A 25,053-nucleotide genomic window follows, 5' to 3' on the forward strand; every position below is an offset into this window, starting at 1 on the left:
TTTGGTTCTTTATTTGCTTTGCTTATGAATGCTTCACCATCTAGGCTTGTAAGAGGCATGTAAATGTCCATTTCTTAGATGAAGATTAGGTATTCAGAAGAATCCTAAGTTAAAAATACTTGTAAGTATTCGGAAGAAACGAAAGATAAGATCTTCATAAGCAATGTGTTATAGTATTTTCAAGGGGCTTTGAACCGGCCTAGGAGTATTATAATCTAATCCCTTAGATCTCGGAAGAGACTAGGATAAGATTTCAACGACTAAAAAGGGTGTCTTTATCAATAGGGTAGGTTGTCCAACATCGTTGAGTGAGAGCAGATGCCTTGACATCCTATTCTGTTAGGTTCTTTAGAACACTTTAGGAAAGTCCTGTTGAGTAAGTAAAGACCAGTTAGCTTAAATATACTTGAGAAATAAATTTAGCATCCGTAGATCAATCCCTACCATTCATTCTCTTGGAGGCTTGTCACGTGAGGATTATTTTCTTTTTATTTTATTTTCATTTTATTTACTGTTTTTACCATTTTTCATTGCCTTGACATTTCACCATACTCAACATCAAACATCCATCATTGCCTTTGCATTTCCATTTGCTACACCATCAGACCATCACTACATATCCACCAGCATACACATTTACATTGCCGTGACATTTGTATATATCAAGACTAACTATACTTAGATAGAATAGTGCATTGCTTTGGTTAGACTTTTGTAATTTCACCCAATCCCTGTGGAGACGATACTCACTCATCATTATATTACTTGAGCGATTGTGTATACTTCACATTACTTGCGTATAATTTATAGTACTCACAACACGCGAGCAACTGACATAAAGTTCTGCTTGGCAACTCCTAAAGAAATCGTAAATTGAAATATCTTTTTCATTTATCTATTCATTAGTTTGTTTCCCTATGCCAATACTCTTCCCCTTGGTCTGTTGGCATTTTGTTGATTGCGTCATATGATTTTTGGATGGTCTACTATTTTACTGCTCCCTTCCGTTCCTATTTGGCTCCTGCAAAGGAGTTAACTCTGGTATATATACATGCTTCTTGTAACTAGTTTTAGCATCTACACCAGGAAATCGAGAGCTTTAACAACAGTGTTTTCTATGAAAAATTAATTTTGATGCATTAGGGTTTATCATCTAGAAGTGGACTAAACGCTCTCTCTTTCTCTCTCTGTTATGCAATAGTTCTTTCATTGATGCTAATTGACTTTTTCCTTCCAAAATTTATTCACAGCTTACAGCATCAATCACTGGCTTTCCTATTAACCATGTTAGTCAGCTCTCAAATTCCTACCTTGGTTTGCCCCTTGAATTTGGTAAATGTTGTGCGTGTGGTGCATCCGAGCCTGGTCAATGTGAAGGTGCTTACTTCTGTCCCAGACAATGAAAATCGGAAACAACAATAATATTTTTTTTTTTGATAGAAATGAGAGGTCTCATTAAAAATCCCCTTCATAACCATCAAGATACTAAAATAGTTCGACGGACATTGGAAAGAAAAAGTCTAACACCCTTAACCGTACCTGACATGGATACGAATCCAAAGTGTCACATTGATGTTTCAAAACATTGACTCTTAATAATAGGGGAAAATTTAAGCTTTTATTTGTATTAGTGGTATTTTGAATTAAAGTAAATAATAAAAACTCGCATTAATATTTAATAATTCACATAAATACAAAAAGTATAAATTTACAAAATAGATCAGAGCATTTAATTTAAACTAAAGCTTAGGGTGATTTTTTTGTTCTTTATTATCTTAAAGAACTAAAGCTCCCATGATACAACTTATTTTCCTTTCGACTGTGCATTATGTGTGCGTATTAACACTTGCTGATATTCGATACAGGTCATGTTACATTTTATGCTTTCTGATCCTTGTCTTAAATTTGGTTTTGTAAGCATCTGCCCCAAAACCGATTATTAATAGGTGGAGAGGCCCAATTTGATTATAAGACTCGGGAAAAACATGATTGGACATAAAGCTATCAGCTTGACAAGTTCCGATTTCATTCTATGCAAGACCGGTTCGAATTTTCTCGTGATGCTTGATTTTGGAATAGGTTACTATGAATGATGGTTTTCATTTTCGTAATATATTCGTTGGTGGTTTACAATGTTTTACTGATTAGTATATTAGTGAATACATCGTATAAACAGATCTTATTATATATTTTATGTCTAAGGAGAAAGGAAAGGATTAACCAACTATTTGTGTATTTCACTTGATATGGAACAGGTAAACAAGAACACCAATTTCCCGGATACCAGGTGCATCTATGTTGTCACAACTGATGGTCATAAGCAAGAGTTCTCGTATCGCAAGTGCTTGGAAAACATGATCAAGGTGAAATATCCTGATTTGGCAGAAGAGTTGGGAACCGTGAACGAAACGTTGGTCTGGAGAATTCTCAATGGAACCCTCGAGAGGATACGGAGGGGGAGAATAGGCAGTAGGGCATCTGTCATGCCATATTTTGTTCATTCCTGATGCATGAAACTTTTGATTTGTACATATAAAACAGCTGTTTAGTGTGTTTATTCCCCTCAGGAAAAATGAAACTATACATCCATAGATTCCAATATCAAACTGACCTCTTTTAATCCAACCATTATCAGTTCATCCATTCGGGTTATAGTGTTTAACTTATGTCGATACGACTCTTCGGTTTCTTGAAGTATTCGTGTTCGATATTTATTCAACATGTAAAAAAAATGCCATGGGTGTATGATTCGTCTCTTTTGGTTCTACAAGGCTACACCCTTTGGTATCTCGTAGTCGTATGGACTAGAATTATAAAAAAGAGTATAAAATTAAAGTAGAATTGGATCATTTTGTCTAAAACCATCAAAGTCTACAAACTATTTCACATGATTATATGTACTCTTCATATTATTTTTTATTTCTTATATTTATTTTATTTTTTATGATATAACATATAAAATAAATAATGTCATGTAAATATAAGTATATATAACTTCTCACTCGAGTTGTTATATTAATATTTTAACTAGTATTTCGGTTGAAAATAAACAATTTGACTCTTTTAGAAAAATTGATGGCTAAATTTAGTTAAAAAGAATAGGGATCAATTTGATACAAATGTAAATATTGTGGATTCGGTTTATTATTATGCCAAAAAAATTAATATTGCCGTCCAAAACCTAAAACTAAAATGGATAACATTAATCCAATCCATACAAGTACAACCTCTGTTCTCCAATCACATATCCACGTGTCAAAATGTGACAACTTAAGATGACAAAATTGTCACGTTATATATGGAGAAAACAAAGGGCAAAAACCAGTAATTCACTTCACTCTCTGGTGCTGAGAAGTGAGAAAAGATGGCTTCTTTGGTACTGAGTCAACTCGCTTTTCCATCAGAAAATGGTTACAAAGTGTGGGAAGATCCATCTTTTGTTAAATGGAGAAAAAGGGATCCTCATGTTACTTTGCACTGCCACGAATCTGTTGAAGGTTCATTCTTTTTTCTTCAATCAAAGTTATGATTTTTTTTTGGTTTTTCTTTTTAAATTTCCGGGTTTGATTCAAAAGTTAGTATTTCATTTACATATTTTTATTTGATTTTTTTTGAAGTTTTGATTTTTCACTCAGATCTTATGCATTGGGTTCTTCTTGATCTTTTTAAGTATTAATACTATATTCATCAACTTTTCCAATAAAATTTGTTATTTGGGTTTGCTTTGTTCTATTTATTTATTTATTTATGATTAGTTTTTGATTTTTGTACTGGCTTCATTTCAGCTTGAGTGAATTATTACAATTTTTTATTGTGTTTTTCAAGTTTTGGTTTTTTATTCTGATTTTATGATTTGGGTTCCTTTGATTTTGAATTAGAAATGATGATTGTACGATTAAGTTCACTATAAATCAATATCAAAATGACTCCAATTTTCTTCATTGATTTCGGATTTTCTTTTCACTGGGAATGTGTTTTCTAATTAGTTTCTTTAGTTATATGCAATTCAAGCTATCGAGTGTCGAATTTAGTTTCGGATTGATCAGATTCAATACTCTTTACCTTCGAGGGGTTTATTTTCTCTCTTCAGGTTTTTTTCTTTTCTGTTTTGCTGATTCTTAGATGTTAGCAAGTCCTTTTAAAACTACTTAGTGTTATTTAATCTGCTGTTATTTGAACTTGATTCGCTTAAGAAAATAATGTTGTTCGCATAGACATAGACATATACATTGAGATTTTATGTCTAAGTTTCATTTACTGGTTTCGACTTCTGAATTATGTTTTCTTACACAATGTTGCATTGACAGGATCTCTGAAATACTGGTGCGAACGCAATAAAGTGGAACTTTCGGTATCCAACTCGGCAGTTTGGAACGACGAAGCTGTTCAGAGCGCGCTCGACAGTGCGGCTTTTTGGGTCAAAGGCTTGCCTTTCGTGAAGTCTTTGTCTGGTTATTGGAAATTTTTGTTGGTTTCCAATCCTGCAGCTGTTCCAAAAAATTTCTATGAAAGCGAATTTAAGGATTCTGACTGGGAAACTTTGCCGGGTAAGATATGTTAACATGTTATAAACTTTGTCTAAGCTTCACTTTTGCTTTTCAACTTTAGTTATGTATTTCTAATCTGATTTTTGCTTGAAATTAGGTGGATTATTATTACTATCATGTTGAAATAATTTTTAAAAAAATGCCAAAATCTCTCTCTTTATAGCATTTACCTATATAAGCCATGTAATCCTGAGTTTACCTTTTTCTGGTGCCTAGTTTTGCATAGTTTTAAGTTTCTCTTTCGATAATTATTGACATAAACATATAAGCATTTGGGCTTCATTTCATTCTAACATGCAACTTTTGGCATTTATGGAACTTGGTTGTCGAAATTATTGGGCATGTATCTATGACATACGATTCAGGGATGAACTAATAGGAAAATATAAGCAGTTTAGTATTCATTTGTTTGATAATTGTTTACTGATATTTGCATATTTGTCAACTATTTTGTGTTCTGATTTTATTCTTATTCTTATTCTTGAGCTTCACGCCTTTCGGTTGTACTAGCCTTTAGTGTGATATTTCATTCTTATTTGTCTTTTAATTTTCCCTAAATAATGTTCAGTGATAAAAGTTTTATGTTTTGCAATTGAAACAGTTCCTTCCAACTGGCAATTGCATGGATTTGATCAGCCTATTTATACCAATGTTGTGTATCCATTTCCGCTTGATCCTCCTCATGTTCCTACCGATAACCCTACAGGCTGCTACAGGACATACTTCCACATTCCTAAAGAATGGAAGGGTATGATCTATTCAAATGTGTTCGTGATTTAGACTCTCTTTATTCCGTTAATATGTTTCAGTTGTCACTTTCATCTTTGGCTCCGCTCATATTTTGATCTGCACGCTGTAAGGAAACAGTTGTAGTTGTTTCACTTCCACATCTGTTTATTTATTCTTTTATTTATTTATTTATGTATTTCCCTCATATAAACATATGTTTTCCACATATCTATGTTACTCAGACCTGGTTTGTGTGTGAGTGTCAGATAGGGATAGGGATATATGTTTAACAAGGGTATGTTCAATTCTTTCTTGGGGTTTCCATGTCATTAGAACGTCTTTAGAGGGTCATATCACCATACCCATATTCGAAAATGTGTTGGACACAAGCACTTCTAGAAAAATGAAGATTCAGAGCAACATAGGTTATCATGGTTGTTATACACTCTTCTATTGCACATTCTACGATGACAAAATATTTATCATTTGGCAGGTCGCCGGATTTTGTTGCACTTTGAAGGTGTTGATTCTGCCTTCTTTGCATGGGTAAATGGAGTACCTGTTGGATACAGGTATGTAATATGTACATGTTGCAGTAGAAAATTATTTTATTATGTGAGGGAAAGCTTTGTCACTTAAAGAAATGCCATCATCCGAGTTTGACTACCCTTAATTTCTTGAGTTCTAGAGATGATGGAGAAGTGAGAAATTTGGGGGGGGGGGGGAGTATTCGTTTATAATTAAAATATTGTATTTCTAGTTAAAATAATGGTGTTGGACCTATTATTAAATTCGTTTCCATTGTGTTAGTTCAGTCAGGATAGTCGGTTGCCTGCAGAGTTCGAAATAACAGATTATTGTTATGATTCGGACAAGAAGAACGCCCTCTCCGTTCAAGTATTTAGGTGGAGTGATGGGTCTTACCTTGAAGATCAAGATCATTGGTGGTTATCCGGGATTCACCGAGATGTGCTTCTCCTTTCTAAGCCACAGGTTATCATCTTGCCATAGTCGTTACAATTGTTACTTGTTTAACTGTTATGGCAAGTCATTGGACAGTGGATGCCATAGAGAAGCACTTTAATAAATATATATATGTGGATCAAAGGAATTTGGAAATATACCAGACCCTAAAGCCATGTAACTCCAATTCTTCATCTCTCTTAAAATACCTGTGTTTGGGGATTTGAACCTTAAAGCTTTTTGAAACACCGCTTTATAGTTATAAACTGTGGTGCAACTGATTTCATTTTATATATATCCTTGCATAATTAAATGGAGCTAGCTCTTTTGCAGGTCTTCATTGCAGATTACTTTTTCAAATCAAACCTTGCTGATGACTTCTCCTATGCAGATATACAGGTAAGGTTGGTCTACTGCAAGAGTATATCCGGAAATTTTCAGGGTTTTTACTGCAAAAATTATACCTGTTTTAATTGAACTGGTTTGTTTGAGAATGCTGCAGAAGTTTCTAATTGATTCAACTGCCATAGCTGCAAATTTGCGGATCTGCATTTAAAAGTCCTTCATTTTGTCACCAGTGCTTTAGCAAAATAAGACCATTTTGACACTATATTTGAGCTATGTTCCTGATGTTATAAAACAAAGGGATGTTGGTCTGAGTCAAGGAGAAAAATAAGGAGTTGATATATAAACCAAACAATTGCGGAAAGCCTTCCACTTCATTCTATCATAAGATAGAAAATTTTGCATCTAAGAAGATTGGTGAAGCTTTTATCATTATTTACGAGGCTGTGCTTAACTCAATTGCTAAGTGGTTAAACTATGAGAAAACCTAATGCCTGATAGCCTTAGATTTGAATATTCTGTTAGGGCTTAAGCTCAAGTCTTTGGTGGAGTTGTCTACTTCCGATGTACACAAAACTACTGTAGCTGTTCATATACCTAATCTGTATTCTGTACCCTTATTGGTTTTGTTAGCTTATTACATCTTATTTACTTATTTATTTTTTATTATAAAAGAATGTTATATGATATAATATTGCATCATACACATTGCTCAGGTTGAAGTGAAATTAGATTACTCAAGAGAGACATCTAAAGAAACAGTTCTTACAGACTATGTCTTAGAAGCTGTATTATATGATTTTGGGAGCTGGTACAATCGCAATGGAAATGTTGATCTGCTCTCAACGAATGTGGCTAACATGCAACTCAACTGCTTCCCCACTCGAACTCTAGGATTTCATGGTAATATGCTTGAGGGGAAACTAGAAAAGCCCAAGCTATGGTCTGCTGAACATGTGAGATTCTACGTCAATTCAAATTTTTCTTCAATTTAAACTATATATATTTGATTAAACCTAAAAGCAGTGGCACGCTCCTTCCCCTGTTTTTATTTGTCTTGCCAGTCTAGGTTCTCCAACCATGTTAATCAAACTTGGGTGTGAGTTTCTGACATGAGTATGCCAGATTTTCTAAGTTTTTACATGTATATGAAGGATACTTGGAGGTATTATGTCTTATTCATGTTTCAGGTACGATTGCCAAATATGGGTACTTAAACAAAAATGAAAAGTCAGAGCAACATAGTTCCCTATGATTCTACTTCTGTTATCGCTTTCCTATGCCTTCTGGGGCTTCAATATATTATTTTCTCTCATTTTGATGAGATCGCATTAGTTATATATAAGTTATAGTTTATGTCTTGTGTTACTCGGACTAGATGTGTCAAACACATGTATACATTCAACATGGGTATGTTCACTTTTTCCAAGATTTCAATGTATTTGGAAGGTCCTTGGAGGATCATATCCTCGTACCCATGTCTGGATATTATGTGTTGACACAGATTTTAGACACAAGTACTTCAAGAAAAATGAAGAGTTGGAGCAACACAGTAATTATTCTGATTTCATCTGTTTTGTTTATTGCTTGCTTGTTTCTGTTTCCTGCAGCCAAATTTGTACACACTGGTTATCGTGCTTAAGGATGCATCGGGCAACGTAGTAGACTGTGAATCATGCCCAGTTGGTATAAGACAAGTATCAAAAGCCCCGAAGCAGCTACTTATTAATGGGCGTCCTGTTGTAATAAGAGGTGTGAACAGGCACGAGCATCATCCGCGTGTGGGGAAGACTAACATAGAGGCTTGCATGGTTAAGGTAATGACACCTTAATTTGTTGACTGTTATTACTTATTACCAAGTTGTTATCTCTATATTTGTTCGTTTTTTTTCCTTGCAGGATTTGGTTGTAATGAAGCAACATAATATAAATGCTGTGAGAAACAGCCACTATCCTCAACATCCCCGTTGGTACGAGTTGTGTGACCTATTTGGAATGTATATGATAGATGAAGCCAATATCGAAACACATGGTTTTGATCTTTCTGGACATCTGAAGCATCCTACACAGGAACCTATCTGGGCTGCAGCAATGATGGACCGTGTTATAGGCATGGTTGAAAGGGACAAAAATCATGCATGCATTTTTTCGTGGTCCTTAGGAAATGAGGCTGGATATGGACCTAATCATTCTGCTTCAGCCGGTACTACATTTTGCTATATACTTGTTGCCTTAAATGTTTGTAAACTACTTGAGCTTCCACATTTAGTTCTATTTTTCTTCCCTCGGCTCAAGTTGTTATCATGTTGACTTCCAGAATTTATGCCTCAAGTACAACCGCTTCCTTAAAGCCAAATCACGATCAAGTTTCTCATTTGGCCATCATACTACATCTCTTAGTTTTTACTTCTAACGATCTCATGAATATGGTTTCTCTAATTCTCCTTTTATGTTATTTCTTCCCTCATGATTTATTAATTTGGAGACTTTACATAGGATGGATTCGTGGAAGGGACCCTGCACGAGTATTACATTATGAAGGTGGTGGATCTAGAACCCCATCCACTGATATTGTATGCCCAATGTATATGCGCGTTTGGGACATAGTAAAGATTGCAAATGATCCAAATGAAACACGGCCTTTAATTTTATGCGAGTATGTATTTCTTCATATCATTGTAACTCATTTCATTTTCATCTTTATTCTTTTCCTTTTTACAGCTGTAGTTTATTCTTGTAGTCGTTCCATTTGGTTAATCTTAGGTCCTGTGTTGCAATAATGTCAGGTATTCACATGCCATGGGAAACAGCTGTGGAAATCTACATGAATATTGGGAAGCAATTGATAATGTTTTCGGCCTCCAAGGTGGCTTCATATGGGATTGGGTTGACCAGGTTGAGAATCCTTAATTTTTAGGCCCTCTAGGATATCGGGAATTGTTTGTCTTGCCGTGATTAAATTCACTTAATGGTGTCTATTTCATGTCATTATCCTGTAAATTGTAAAAATGCATCAACTTACAATAACATGTGGCCTTATTCGAAGAAGTATTTGCTCTATCCTAATGGCTTGAATTTGACAGCATATTTTGCTCTTTTTACTCCATCTCTTGGGCCATTGTTTTACTGGTAATGTGTGGAAATGACTTAAATATTTTGCATTTCTCTTATAGGCCCTATTGAAGGACAATGGAAAGGGTAGCAAATTCTGGGCATATGGTGGCGACTTTGGGGATTCTCCAAATGATTTAAACTTTTGCTTGAATGGTATTACATGGCCAGACCGAACTCCTCATCCTACCTTACAAGGTACCCTATTTGAATATCATTTTTCTGCACTTTCTCTTTAGGATGATATATGTATTTTAGTTTTCCGATTGCATCAACACTTATAAAGTCGCTTATCTTCTGCAGAAGTTAAGCATGTCTATCAACCGATCAAGGTTTATCTAAGGGAAAGCATGGTTATGGTACTGTCTGGTTTCTTTTTCCCGTTCCAGCATTTTTGTAATGTAGTCTGTTTTCAACATCTAGTTAAAATTTAACTTGGCAGATAAAGAACACTAATTTTTACGATACAACGGAAGGAGTGATGTTTGAATGGGCTGTTCTTGGGGATGGGTGTGAACTTGGGTGTGGAGTTCTATCCGTTCCCGTGATAGAACCTCAGAGCAGTTATGATATCGAATGGAAGTCTGGTCCGTGGTATCCTCTATGGGCTTCCACGGATTCCATAGAAATATTTTTGACAATCACCGCTAAGCTTTTGCACCCCAAACGGTGGGTTGAAGCTGGTCATGTTGTCTCATCGACTCAAGTTCAGTTACCTGCCAGAAGAGATACCATACCTCATGTAAGTTCTATTCCTCTTTTTCTTGTTTTATGGTACTCGGATAGTGGTAAGTGTTGGATACATGTATGTGTCTTGACACTGGTTTTTTTTAATTTTCTTCATGTGTTTGGAAAGTTTTTGCATACGTATATCCGAATCTGTCAGAAACGAGTGCTTCAAGAAAAGTGAACGAGTCGAAGTAACACAAATTTATGGTATTAATATTATTCTGAATTGGCTTAATGTTTTACTTTGAACTCTTCAGATCATCAAAGCGAAAGACGATGTCCTTTCCACCGAACTTCTTGGGGATAATATCAGATTTAGCAACAAGTTATGGGAGATTACATTGAATACGAAAACTGGAAGTCTGGAGAACTGGAAGGTAATATAAGCCTATGACCTTTCTTAAATTTTGCGTTTTCCTCCGGTTTATCTTTTAAACTTTCATTGTGAACTAAAAGCATATGACGACAGATGTTGTAACTTCTAATTTCGGAGCAATTGGGTGGTAAATGGCAGGTTGAAGGCGTCCCTATAATGAAAAATGGCATATTTCCGTGCTTTTGGCGAGCACCGATAGATAATGACAAAGGGGGAGGTCCGAGCAGTTATTACTCTAAGTGGAAAGCTGCCCTTATCGACGATATAGATTTTCTAGCTGAAAGCTGTTCTATACAAAATAAGGCAGACAATCTTGTGAAACTAGCCATTGCCTACGTTGGTCTCATTAAGGGCGAGAATGGTACTTCAAATGAGTCGAAAAAAGTGGCTTTATTTGAAGTCGACATGCTTTACACGATCCATAGTTCCGGTGACATCATTATCGAATCCAATGTAAAACCGAGTTTTAATCTTCCTCCTTTACCACGCGTTGGAGTTGAGTTCCACTTGGAAAAGTCGGTGGACCAAGTGAAATGGTATGGAAGAGGGCCATTTGAGTGTTACCCGGATCGAAAAGCTGCGGCTCATGTTGGGGTTTTTGAGCGGTCGGTGGAAGATATGCATGTTCCTTACATAGTTCCAGGGGAGTCAGGGGGGAGAGCGGATGTCAGATGGGTGACGTTTCAAGACAAGGATGGTGTTGGAATGTATGCTTCAACATTCGGAACATCTCCACCTATGCAACTGAATGCAAGTTATTATAGCACCGCTGAGCTTGATCGGGCAATTCGGAATGAAGAACTTGTCAAAGGGGATAACATCGAGGTAAATTTTCTTCCCGGGATTTCGAGTTAACCGTGTTATGGTTTCCTTGGCTTTGGAACTTTCGTGTGTGAGGGCTCTTGTATGACCTTTATGAATCTGAAGCTAGGTATTTGATTCAAGCCCTTGAATTTTGGGTTTTCTTATACTGAAAATAAAAGGGTATACGAGGCCTGTCTATATCCATGCCGGAGTGTGAGATTATCGAAATCAGATCACTTTTGAGAATCTAAATATGCATGCATGCATGTCTTATGACTCGGGTTTCGAATTTCAGTTTCATCTTCACTTGAATGTTTGTCATGTCATGTTTTTTTGTGTTGTTATTCCTTCACAGGTGCATCTTGACCACAAGCACATGGGCATCGGCGGAGACGATAGCTGGACAGCCTGCGTACACGAGAAGTATCTGGTTCCGGCCGTGCCTTACTCGTTCTCGATCCGGTTATGTCCCATAACTGCAGCTACTTCTGGCCAAGATCTCTTCAAGTCCCAACTTCAAAACTGAGTCCATTTTCATATGTACTATTTGCAAATAACTTTTTGAAGTATGGACATCATGAGGGCCTGGGACGCCCTCAGGACACACTGTAATAAGACGTTTTCATTTAGTTTTCATGTGGATACAAGAGCGACTTATTTTAATAATAAATAAAAGGGTTAATGGCACCAATGTCCCTATACTTTAGCAATATTACCAATGCCGTGCCTCTATTTTTTAAATGTTCAATATGCCCCTGTATTTTACTCTTGTCTTAACATTGAGGAAAAATTGAAAATAATTAGCTTTTGGTGTTTGGATATTGAATTATTCATTATCACTAGAATTTTATTCAAATTATATTTCATTCTACAATTTATGTTCAAAATAAATATTTTAACTTTTTATTTTTTAACATAAATATTAAACACTTTAAATTAGCATATCACTTCTTTTTTCATAATGACTTTTTACAACACTTATTAAAAATATTTTTAAAAAAAAGTATTTTTCATGAACCAATATTAATAGAAAATGCCCTTTAACAAATTAAGCTATCATTGTTTGTAAAATAAATTCAAATTAAGTTCAGAATTTACACACAGTATAATATTAATAGAGGAATTTTATCTTTATTAACTGAAACTTTCATTGTAGTGATTGGAGTATACATATTTTTTGGTATCTAACTTTGATATTTGTTTGCAATGAAGTATCCAATTTTTTTGGTGAAATTATATACTTAACTTTTTATTGTTAGCTAATTATTTTTTCTTTGGTGTAATCAGATACTTAAGCTTTTTTTCTTTGATGCAATTAGGTACTTAACATTTTTAATTACATATATTTAGTTATCATTTATATATACTTTAATTTAAATACGTTTATTTAATGTAATATGCATTATAGATTCAAAAATTAAACGTTGAAATTCAAAGTATGAAAACACATAATTAATTTAGACACCAAACTGCACAAAGCAAAGTTAGATACCTAATTACACCATTAAGAAAAAGTTAGGTATCTAATTACAACAAAAAATTTGGATACCACATTGCACATAAATGTTAAATTTAGGCACCAAAGTAAAATTTCTCCAATTACTAATTATTTTTGTTATATATAATCTAGTTACAAAAAAGCTGTGTTAGATTGCCTATTTCAGTCATATATCTTATCCACAAATTGTTAAAAAGATAAGAAAAAGTTAGGTATCTAATTACAACAAAAAATTTGGATACCACATTGCACATAAATGTTAAATTTAGGCACCAAAGTAAAATTTCTCCAATTACTAATTATTTTGTTATATATAATCTAGTTACAAAAAAGCTGTGTTAGATTGCCTATTTCAGTCATATATCTTATCCACAAATTGTTAAAAAGAAAAAAAGAAGAAAAAAAAACGCCGAAGAAAATCATAAAGCAATATCCTATGTTACATGTCTCTCAATTTTCAGCTAAAGCAGTGAGCTTACGGTAATGGGTATGTTTCATTTTCCTCGTTCTCTTTCGAATTCTGGGTTTTTGAGTGTTCGTTTCTTTTCATGAACGCTGATATTTTATGGTATTCTAGTGTTTTTTTAGTAGTTATTATAATTCTTGTTCGGTATTTTCAGTCATTAATCCGTGGTAAACTGAGAAAAGAAAAGGTTCCATGGAGTTTTTGATGAATCCATTCCCTACCCAAACTTACTTCAAACCCTCAGTTTTCATGCCAAAGCAAGTTATTAATCTTCCATTAGTGAAATTAAGAGGTGGGATTGAGTTTCCAAGAAGAAACTTTGCAAGTTTGGGTAAAAATTCTAGTGTTAGTACTGGGAAAGGTGTTAATGGTGATGGAATGGAAGATTGGGAATGGGAGTTCATAGGGGAGATTGATCCATTTGGTTATCAAGCGCCCAAAAAGACGAAAAAACAGGAGAAATCTAGGGTTCTTGATGATAATGAAGGGATGGATTGGTGTTTGAAGGCTATAAAAATGGCAATCAAATCTATTGAATCTAGGTTATTGACTAATAAAGTTGAGGATTCGATAAAAAAGAAGAAGAAGAGAATCACAAAAAAAGATGTGATTAGTAAAGAAATCAAGGATATCGAAGAGGATTTTGATTTTGGGGAAGACAGTGAAGATGAGGGCTTCGATGATAATGCGAGTCAACTTCGGGAAACGGTTAGTTCAATGGCGGATGGGATGTTTTTAGAGAGGAAGGAGAAGGCGATGGAAGAGTTTGTTCAGAAATTAGCTCAATTTTCAGGGCCATCCGATCATAGAAAAGAAGTCATTTTGGTCAAAGATTTAGTTCAATCCCAAACTGCAGAAGTGTTGGAGATTACATCTGAGATGATAATGGCTGCTGGGAAAGGTTTAAGCCCTTCACCGCTTTCTCCATTGAATATTGCCACTGCAATTAATAGAATTGCTAAGAACATGGAGAAAGTATCGATGCCGAGTACTCGCAGGTTGGCTTTTGCTCGACAAAGAGAAATGTCGATGCTGATTGGTATTGCGATGACATCTCTCCCAGAATGCTCTGCTCAAGGTGTTTCTAACATTTCATGGGCACTGTCGAAAATTGGAGGGGAGTTACTGTTTTTGTCCGAAATGGATCGAGTTGCAGAGGTGACTTTGACCAAAGTTAAGGAGTTCAATTCTCAGAATGTCGCTAATATTGCCGGTGCATCATTTGCTACAATGCGGCATTCTGCGCCAGATTTGTTCAAAGAGTTGGCAAAGAGGGCATTAGCCATAATTCACACTTTTCGTGAACAAGAGCTCGCTCAACTGTTATGGGCAACGAGCCTGCAGATGACTTGCTTCAAGCTATGGATACTGTTTTCAATGATGCCAATCAATTTAAATGCTGCCTAGCCTATGAAACCAATGAAGAAATAGGTGCAGAAAATGGTAGCGATATTGAATTTGGAGGAGTTTCTGATCCTCCTGTGCTTATCTTAAGCAGGTATCAGCTTGGGAACATAGCTTGGTCCTATGCGGTTTTCGGAGAGCTGGATCGAACGTTCTTTTCTCATACATGGAAAACATTGAGCCGTTTCGAGGAGCCACGGGTTTCAGAACAGTATAGAGTAGATGTTATGTTTGCTTCACAGGTTCATCTGGTGAACCAATGTTTAAAGCTCGAGTATCCGCATCTCCAGCTATCGATCGGTGGCGAACTCAAGTCGAGAATCATTCGTTCTGGGAAAACTAAGAAGTTTAATCAAAATACAACTTCATTGTTTCAAAAGGAAGTCGGCCATCTTCTTGTGAGCACTGGCCTTGATTGGGTTAGAGAGTACCCTGTTGACTGCTACACAGTTGATGCTGTTCTTGTTGATCAAAAGGTTGCTTTGGAGATTGATGGACCAACACATTTCTCAAGGAATACTGGTGAGTATTTTCGACAATTCTTGTATTCTTATCGTGTTAGTGTATTCTATCGCCATAATCGCATTTGAGGCGTTTTTGTTATTTATATAAAGTTTGATACTTCAATAATTCGTATCATATAGATTTCTCAGCTTGATTACGCCCTGTCTTAAAACGGCGTCATATTGCATCTTCTGGTTGGAAGTTTGTATCATTGTCTTCCCAAAAGGTAACCTTATATTATTCCGACGCTTCATTTCGCTAAGTGTCTGTATAAATCATCTACTCCCCACATATTCGAAAATGGTTTCGGGGATATGACTTGAATGATGTAGAGAAACTTAGAAAAGAATTCGACATATATCCAAATCCGACATTAACATCTAAGTCTATGTAATGTAGTCTACACTTATCCCGAATTCGGATAACATAGCTTGTAATTTATTAGACAGGGTATTTCTTTGATGCAAAAGAAGGTGATGGAATGGTAAATTTATTTGTTGTCTTTCTGTTTTCAGTGGGAGGAACTTGAAGGGGAAGTGGAGCAGCTTGAGTACCTAAGGAAGATTTTGGAAGATCACCTTGCCTGAATCTATTTGAGGCAACCTCAATTTTATTTTTATTTTTATTTTTTTCAACGAGATTACTCAAAATGTATGTTTAAAGTTCTATTTTTTAAAGAAAAGAAAAACACCCCAAAAAAGATATTTTTCAAATTGGCACTGATTAATTCTTAAAATGATTTTGTTTTATTAACGAATATACGTTAAAATAATGTCTCCACTAATGTGTTAATTTTAAACATTTTTCATTGATTCTTTAAATCAAATAATGTCTCTACTAATTTAACCCTGACAAAAATTCGGTCTCATAATTGTTGAGATTCGTGAAAATCTCTAATATTTTGGCACGGAGGATGAGAAATTTAATAAAAATGCGATCAACGAAACACATTTTATTCATGAATTTATAATTGAGATGATTTATTCGATTGAATTTGATTGGTACTTATATTCTTTAATTTTTGATGCTAGTAAGTAAAATATTGTAAAGCAAAATTTCCATTATAAAAGGGAATTGAATATTGTAAAGCAGTTTTCCTTATCCTTCAATGGATTCACTCTGGCATTCATGGATTCCATTCTATATTTGATTCTATTATGATCCATTTTCTGATTTCCGACTTCTTTTTTCTCACATGCCAAGCATAAATTCAGCTTAAACCGTGACCATTGACATTGACCAACCCCCTCCCATTCAAAAAGAAAGACTTCTTTTTCTCACATGCCAAGCATAAATTCAGCTTAAACCGTGACCATTGACATTGACCAACCCCCTCCAATTCAAAAAGAAAACTTTCGACTCCCGTTTCAGGTACAAGTTTTCAATCAATCTCTCTCTCACCACCGTAAGTTTCTCTCTCTAAAAAAGCATATGGTATGATTGAAAACTTGGGGTTCCCCCCTTATGGTTTATGGTTTATGCCAAGTAAATTTCATTAAGCCATGAACATGGGATTTTCTTATTTAGCCAGTTTGTGTGTTAAAAACCGTTCCTTTTGCTGTCAAAGTTCTGACTTTTTCCTCAAATTTTAATTAATACCCATTTCCACTCATTAATCAGAATTCTTTTTTTTGTTTGACTTGTATTTAGTAAAAGCTTTGATTCTTGTGTAAGTGGGTTGTCTAGTGTCTTTTTTTTTTTATACTTTCGTGTTTGGTTCTTGTGTATGCCTGGAGATTGCTTGACCTCAATTCTGTATGGTATTTTTGAGTTTTTTTTTCTTGCTTGAAACTTTGATCCTTGTGGAAACTCTGTTTAATTTTGGCAACTGCATTGATTTTTTTGACTGATTTTGATGAATTTGAAAGATTTTGGTTGGTTGTATGGGAACATGGATCCCTCTCTGTTCTTCTTTTTGATGTCTTTGATTCTTATATGGAGAAAATATGTTCTACTTTGAAGCTCCCACGCTTTTCTCGAAATACTCATGTTTCGACACGTTTTCATCCGAATTGGATGTATACTTGTTGCATCCGAATCCGAAGAACATAGCTATGAAATGTATCTTGAACTTTGATATGCCAGTGAGCTTTGGTTTTAGTGTTCATCTGAGTAATTGATATCAAAGTAGTACTTGATGTTATGATTAGTGAAAACTTATTGCTTGATTTCGATTTCATGTGGATTGCTCTAGATAGTTAACTTCGTTTGATTCTTCTGAAGCTGCTTTTCGAGCTTTTGCATTCTCCTGTCAGTCAACTGGAACGTAGGAACTCCAATTGTGACCGGTTAGGACTTTTACCGGTATAGAGCTCGTCTTTAAGAAGTTTGGAGGATCGGAAATCAGTGTCCTTGTTTAAGTTTGACTGCAACTGTCAATGATATTGTGAAAGAACATGGGAAGTCCTTCACTGCTCCTTATTACATTAGTTCTCGGGTTCTCCTTTGCCACTTACAATCTGGTAACAATGGTAATGCACAATAGATTGATTTCCAAACTGATGGTAGATGACTCCAATGGTGGAATGTTTTTCGATCCAGTCATTGAGATGCCCGAAAGTGTAAAAAGAACAAAGAATGCCAAACTGCCTTTTCACGTTGCCTTAACAGCTACTGATGCCCCGTACAGCAAATGGCAGTGTCGGATCATGTACTATTGGTATAAGAAGCAGAAGGACATGCCTGGGTCGGAGATGGGAGGGTTCACTCGTATTTTACACTCTGGAAGTCCTGACAACTTGATGGATGAGATTCCGACCGTTGTAGTTGATCCTCTTCCAGCAGGACTCGATCGGGTACGTTTTTGGCATCACTATATTTTTGGTTCCCCTAGTCGTTCTTTTATGTGTGTTTAAAGGCTTAGAATAGTCTTAGACTTCCATTTTATTAGTTTGAGTCATCAATCTCGACAAAGTGAACTATTTTGTTGATAGCATAGTCGATTGACAGCTACATTAGGGCGTAATTTTTTTGAAGACGAAGAGTATCGCCTCCTTGAAAGGAGGTATTTCTTGGACATGTTTGTATTTTCGATTCGGTTGAGGCCGGCTAGATAGTTGGCTTTCTTAAGTGAGCCATTAACTATTGATACAAGCAAACAGAAAATCTTTATATTGTATTCTTAAGTTTCAGATTCATATTTGTAGGAACTGTGTGCTTAAATGGTTGCTCGAATTTAGAATTATTTCGGATCATTGGCACTATGTTCGAATGGATAACCTTCGAATCAGCTAGACAATAAAATAAAATAGAATAAAGGGTCGGAGTAACATTGTTCAAAAGAAGCTGCAGTCTAATAATCCCTCACAATATCGGCACCCAAGGACTATTGGCATTTATCCTATAGGTGGTACCAAAACATATTCTTGGATCATCCGAAGAAATTTTAATCGTCCGATCTTCAGCATTGTTTTTATGTATAGAAAAATGAAGAGTTTTCTAACTCTATGTTATGAGTGGGATTAGATTCCCCTTAGGCTGACATGAACTGTGATTATGTTGAAACAATTATAGATTGATATAACTTGGAAGAATGCATTTGCTGTATGCATGAAAGTTTTCATCTGCTGTATAAATGAATGCAGTACGTTCGTGGCGGGATTACTTGTTTGTTTCTGGAAAAATTTATTGTTTAGTAATTTCAGAAATTCCCTTGATTGTCTTTATTTCTATAATCTGCATCGTGTTTACCTTTTCTGAAGAGATTCCTCTCACTTCTCAGGGATATATCGTCTTAAATCGACCATGGGCTTTTGTGCAGTGGCTTGAAAAGGCTACAATTGAAGAAGAGTGAGTGCTTTCACATATCATCATTCTGTTATCAGTTTCATAGTACCTTCATCCATTTGTAGTTACGTTACTGGGATTCGGGTGTGAGTGCATTTTTTTTAAGTTTCTCCATGTATTTGGTGTTCCTTAGAAGGTAGTATCTACATATCCGAATTTGTGTCTGACATAGGTACTTTGAGAAAAATGAAAGTTTGGAGCAATATAGGTAGTATCTCCGAGCATGCTAACCGTTTTTCTTGATGCAGCTATATATTGATGGCGGAGCCTGACCATATTTTTGTCACTCCCCTACCTAATCTGGCGCACGGAGGATACCCGGCTGCATTCCCCTTTTTCTACATAAAACCGGACGAAAATGAAAAGCTGTTAAGGAAGTTTTTCCCGGAGGAGATGGGACCAGTGACCAATATAGATCCGATTGGCAATTCACCTGTCATTATCAAGAAGGTACAGATTTCCTATTAACCGATTTATAGATTAGGCTTGTTGCGAGTTTTGTCGACAAGCAGTTGTTGATTTTCACTGTTGAATACTTTATTATCTGTCTCTCTGTTGTAACCCTCGGCATTCCCTCTACATTTTCGTTGTTGTTGTTTGTCATAGATTTTGATTCTAGACAATTATAAGGTTTTTTACTTCGTACTTCCCGTTCTATTAAAACTAGATGATTCTATATACTGAATGGATTTTCTTATACAGGACTTGTTGGAAAAGATTGCTCCTACTTGGATGAATGTTTCTTTAAAAATGAAGGATGATCCGGAGACCGATAAAGCTTTTGGATGGGTGCTAGAAATGTAAGTATTGGCTATCTTTCTCAGACTCGCACTAGAGCTAGAGTGTCGAATATGGGGTTGTGTCTAACACTGGTATCCTCAGTTTTTTTCCAAGTTTTTTGCATATATATCTCCATACCATTGCCTGAATGCATGTTGGACACACATTTTCAGTACTGACATGTATTACAAACCGAAGGTATGCGTATGCTGTGGCGTCGGCATTGCATGGCGTGCAACACATTCTCCGGAAAGACTTCATGCTTCAGGTATGTCACCTTATTTTCTAAACGTTTTCTCTTTTCATGAAGCTTTCAGTTTCGGTTTAGTTTTCATCGATGCACCTCGTAGTGTTTTATTATTTGTTCGTAATTCAGCCACCATGGGATCTCGAAATAGGGAAAGGTTCATAATTCATTACACCTATGGATGTGACTACAACATGAAGGTAAACCATTCCAAGAATGACTTCAGACCGGATTTAGTTTAAATTAACTTGTTTCCACATAGCCTAAACTTTATTTATTTGTCGTTTAACTTTCAGGGAGAGTTAACATATGGTAAAATCGGCGAGTGGCGGTTCGACAAGAGATCATATCTACGAGGACCACCACCACGAAATCTCCCCTTGCCTCCTCCGGGTGTCCCTGAAAGTGTGGTATGTATTTATAAGTATCAGAGCTAAGAAATGCTATGGGCCATAGGGACCGACATAGTGTTTCCCCGTAAACTAGGGTCCGATTCTCTCTGTACCAGCATGTATTGTGGTTTATGTTCGCTTTGAGTTCTTTGTTTTCTCGGTGATTGGTTTGTAAAGCCGAGGCAAGTCATACCGCATTCTTTTTGAGCTTGAATTGGCCAACCTAAGTTGAGGACCAGTCTGCTCAAAATGTAGTAAATTTGACCGGGATAGTGTATGGCTCGAATGTATTCGAGGGAATTCTTCTTGTCGAATACGTTCATTTTGCACGTAACTGATACAAACTTGTTTATGATTCGAGGGGATTTCCCTTTCTTTTGCATGTATTTATGCATTTGTAGTTTGATTGTGATCCAGTTTCATGTATTCTACTTGCTGTCTGTAGGTGACCCTTGTGAAGATGGTAAATGAGGCAACGGCTAACATTCTGAACTGGGACGGAGAATAAACGCCGACGATCACAGGTTGCGAAAAGTTTATTTACGGTAAAGGACATTTTCTTTTATCGAACCGACATCTAGACTCTAGAAAATCGATGTTCGAATACCTTAGCTCGATTGAAACTTGAGATTTCAGGATGAAATCTTACAATCTAATAGTTGAATGTCTCCAAAATAGTCATAAATTTGTTAAGAACTAACTACCCCATTTAGCATCAACGTTGATTTTGTTTAGTCAACAATTTTTAATGAATGATTAGTTTGATATCAAAATAATAGTTCTTGAATCGAGCTCGAATTTAAAAAACAAATCGAGTTTGAGCTATTTAGAACAAATTTATCTAGTTATTTTGTAACATTTGTTTTTGGACTATCCAGCTCAGTTGGTAGAGCACAAATAATTCGGAGGTCTTCTACGGAAGCTGCTCTCAACCTGGTGTTGGGGGCAGCCTACTATCTTACCTCCCCCTTACCCCATTATATATGGGAACAAGGGACAACCATTTTCTCTCTGCTTATTTTAGATATTTAGTCCCTCTTGTTTGATTTAAAAATTAAATTATAATTGATATTGTTAAATAGTTTCTGTTAAATTTGAATGTATTTTAAGTTGGCTTTAAAATTTGAAAGTACACCCAGGATCACTTACTTTGAGATGTTTCTAACTTGACCATCATTTTTCAATTTTATTAATATGACTACTTAATTGTTTTAAATGATATCAATCGTTATTATTTAATGGAGAAGGTGATGATTGAGTGTTTTTTTAATGATTAGTGACTAAAATAAAATTAAAACTAAACATTAAGAATGATTTTTGAAAATAAATAGCTGAGTAGCCAAAATAGAATAAAGGTGATAGTTGGGTACTAAATGTGTAGTTTACCCTTAATATTTTTATATTATTAATGGAATTATTTTTCTTTGTCGATAAATATTAAATTATTAATTGCCTTGAAAACATAAAGTTCAAACTCCAAAGCTGGAATTAAATTTTTCCCGCGAACCACGGCGGGCCTCAGCCCACCTGCCCCATCAACCACCACCATTTTAGCTCACACTTCAAAATCCACAATCTCCAGATCTCACCCTTTCTTTATCCATCTCTTTATCCTCCCTTTCTTCACACAGTTTATTTGTCGGAAGCCAGTAACACCTACTCATGTCCACAGCGAATCCGCCGGTTTCGTCAACCGGCGTCGGCGTCGGCCTCGGTTACGGCATAGCCATTGCCGTTAGCATCCTAGTACTGATCTCCACAATCATGCTCGCTTCCTACGCTTGCGTGAGAGTTAAAGCCAGTGGAAACAACAACAATCGAAGTAGCCGGGGTAGCAACAGCGACGACACGAATGGTGGCATTGCCGACGAGGAATCTATGGAAATTGCTACGGTGGTGTTAGGACTCGACGGTCCGATCATCGAGTCATATCAGAAGATCATATTAGGCGAGAGCCGGCGGCTGCCGGGGCCGAACGACGGGCCATGTTGCATTTGCTTGACGGAGTATGAAGCTAAGGATCAGATACGGTGCATACCAGATTGCAATCATTGTTTCCACGTTGTCTGTATTGATGGCTGGCTGCGGATGAACGCAACTTGTCCTTTATGTCGGAATTCGCCGGCTCCTTCTCGGGGTCCCACACCTTCGGCTACCCCTTTGTCAGCATTGGTACCTTTAGCCGTTCATGGTAGATGATTGATTTTGTAATAATTAAGATAATTAATTAAGGTCTAATGATAATTTTTTTATCCTTGAATTTATTCTTTTAAATTTATTTGTCTTTTTTAAATTATAAAAAAGTAACATAACAAATATTTAAATATAATTTATGAATTATCAAAAACATATGTTTTCCATATATTTAAGGATAAATATGATATAATAATGCCACACAAGAAAATAATTTACTTTACAATTATATAAAATATCAAACTTCAATATAACATCCATACAGAAATATTTTTTTAATTAATGAGAATAATTTTAATGAATAAATAAAGAGAAAATCAAGTAAAATCTATAATTTTGAAAAGAATTATAAAAATTAAAATAGATTAATTACATTAATAATTCTTCTTAGAATCATCAAGAATCGCGAACTAATCCTTAAATATTTAGACTAATATCATACATAAAAAGAGTTAAAAAATTTCAATTAAACAACTCATAAAAATAGTAGATGCAAACAAATATTAATATGCGACGATAAATGATAAACACCCTCAAAACTAACATAAAAATAAATATAATGATAACAACATGTTGACAATCGAGTGTCTGTTGAGAATCGATTTATGAGAGAATTACGAACACTTATCAATATGAGAGAATTGAAATCGAGTGTATGTTGTGAATCGATTTTTATTCGTTCGTTTTGAATAAGAAATTTTGATTAAAGAATCAACTATAAAATTTAAATCGAATCCAAATCAAACTCAAATTTTATTTTAGAAAAAAAAACTAATAAATTGAAGTGGAGGGAGTAGGTATCAAACTGGGGATAAGAAGGTTAGAAATTCTCCTAAATTTCAAATTTGTGGGTCCAAATTCAATTCAATTTCACTTGCACTTGTTTTCATGAGGAGCAATGTTACGTAAAACACCGCTCGTAATTTTATAACTATGTGCATTAATTTGTAAGAAATTGAAAAGTGGTCCATGTTTGTCAGCACCAATAATGCTGAATTTAGGTATTCATTATGCATTTGTTGCTACCAAAGTCTTTAATTACATTAAATGCTGGTTTTAGGCATTCATTATCCACTAATTTGTTCTTTTGGGGATTTACAATTAGATCCAATTCTTTTATGTATTTTTTCTATATTTTTATATATAAAAAAAATAAAACTTGTTCATGGGCTCAAAAAATGGCCTAAAAGTTGTTGATTAAGTTTTTTTTTTATAGAAGTCGTTATTTTTATTACAAACAATATCATTTTTTTTAAATTATTAACACAAGAAATTAGTCACTTAAGAGCACACGAGAATCATACAAGAAAAAAGTTTTAAAAAATCTAATAAAAAGAAACCCTAACAAAAGATAAATACAAACACTTTATCTTAGGTAATCAACCATAACGAGTTAACTTTTGACCAAATAAATAGTTTATCCTATATATTTTTAGGTAAATTGCACCCATAACCAGTTAACTATTGATAAATTTTATTTTGACCACTGATAATTCAATTTTGTCAATCAAATTACTTAATTATTTAAGTGTTGTCAATCAAGTCACCAACCATTAACATTTAACGAAAAAAATATAATTACACATTTGATTATTGTCACTTACATATTCTATCAATTGAATCATAATTTTAATTTAATAAATTTAATATTTAATTAGATTACGATTCACCACTTAAATTAGGAAGATAAATGGATGAAACCTAGGTCTAGGGATAGGCTTGCACGCACATCAACCATTGGGCTAAACTCCTTATTTGGTAATGAATTACAAACTTTACAAGTAATAAGGATTAAATGTATAATTATATTATCTTTTTAATAGGCACGTCAACTTCTCTTGTAAATGTTAATGGTTGGTACTTTTGACCAGGCTTAAATAATTAAATTGTTTGATTAATAAAATTCAAGGATCGTGGTCAAAATAAAACTCATTTATAATTAAGCGTCATGGGTGTAATTTACCCTATATTTTAAAGCAAAGTCGAAATTTTAGTATTTAAACTATCAATTTTAATTTTAGGGTATATTAAACTTTTATTATATAAACTATCAATTTTATTTTGTTTTAGTAATTAACTAGTTTCTCACTCCTATTTTGGTCACTAAAGTTTAAAAAATTTCAATTTAACTACCCAACTTTTAAATTGCTCATGTTTTAATCACTCTAGTTTATTTTAT

The 25,053-nt window shown here is 34.9% G+C and overlaps 2 protein-coding genes and 2 pseudogenes across 3 annotated transcripts; all 4 read left to right on the forward strand.

Annotated features, from left to right (window-relative positions):
- Nucleotides 1-3,307: 3,307 nt before the first annotated feature.
- On the forward strand, nucleotides 3,308-12,295 carry LOC120147185 (beta-galactosidase-like). Of its 2 annotated transcripts, XM_039160623.1 has the most exons (17): nucleotides 3,308-3,497; nucleotides 4,308-4,547; nucleotides 5,149-5,295; nucleotides 5,770-5,848; nucleotides 6,092-6,269; nucleotides 6,573-6,638; nucleotides 7,301-7,540; nucleotides 8,195-8,401; nucleotides 8,484-8,787; nucleotides 9,081-9,240; nucleotides 9,371-9,479; nucleotides 9,758-9,893; nucleotides 9,999-10,054; nucleotides 10,138-10,437; nucleotides 10,682-10,801; nucleotides 10,939-11,625; nucleotides 11,960-12,295. In XM_039160623.1, exons 1-17 carry the CDS (start codon nucleotides 3,365-3,367, stop codon nucleotides 12,128-12,130), a joined length of 3,333 nt encoding a protein of 1,110 aa, XP_039016554.1. In that variant the 5' UTR covers nucleotides 3,308-3,364; the 3' UTR covers nucleotides 12,131-12,295. The 2 variants fall into 2 exon arrangements, with proteins under 2 accessions (XP_039016554.1, XP_039016555.1); XM_039160624.1 differs by lacking the exons at nucleotides 3,308-3,497; nucleotides 4,308-4,547 and having other exon boundaries at nucleotides 5,160-5,295; nucleotides 6,087-6,269.
- Nucleotides 12,296-13,517: 1,222 nt separating this feature from the next.
- Nucleotides 13,518-16,094, forward strand: LOC120147194 (annotated as a pseudogene).
- Nucleotides 16,095-17,690: 1,596 nt separating this feature from the next.
- Nucleotides 17,691-21,435, forward strand: LOC120147189 (annotated as a pseudogene).
- A 729-nt stretch (nucleotides 21,436-22,164) lies between these two features.
- Nucleotides 22,165-22,882, forward strand: LOC120147193 (putative RING-H2 finger protein ATL69). Its single transcript, XM_039160633.1, has one exon. It carries the CDS (start codon nucleotides 22,344-22,346, stop codon nucleotides 22,878-22,880), a length of 537 nt encoding a protein of 178 aa, XP_039016564.1. The 5' UTR covers nucleotides 22,165-22,343; the 3' UTR covers nucleotides 22,881-22,882.
- The last annotated feature ends 2,171 nt before the right edge of the window (nucleotides 22,883-25,053 follow it).

The sequence above is a fragment of the Hibiscus syriacus genome, unplaced genomic scaffold (assembly GCF_006381635.1).
Source record: "Hibiscus syriacus cultivar Baekdansim isolate YM2019G1 unplaced genomic scaffold, ASM638163v2 tig00110933_pilon, whole genome shotgun sequence".
Taxonomy (NCBI): Eukaryota; Viridiplantae; Streptophyta; class Magnoliopsida; order Malvales; family Malvaceae; genus Hibiscus; species Hibiscus syriacus.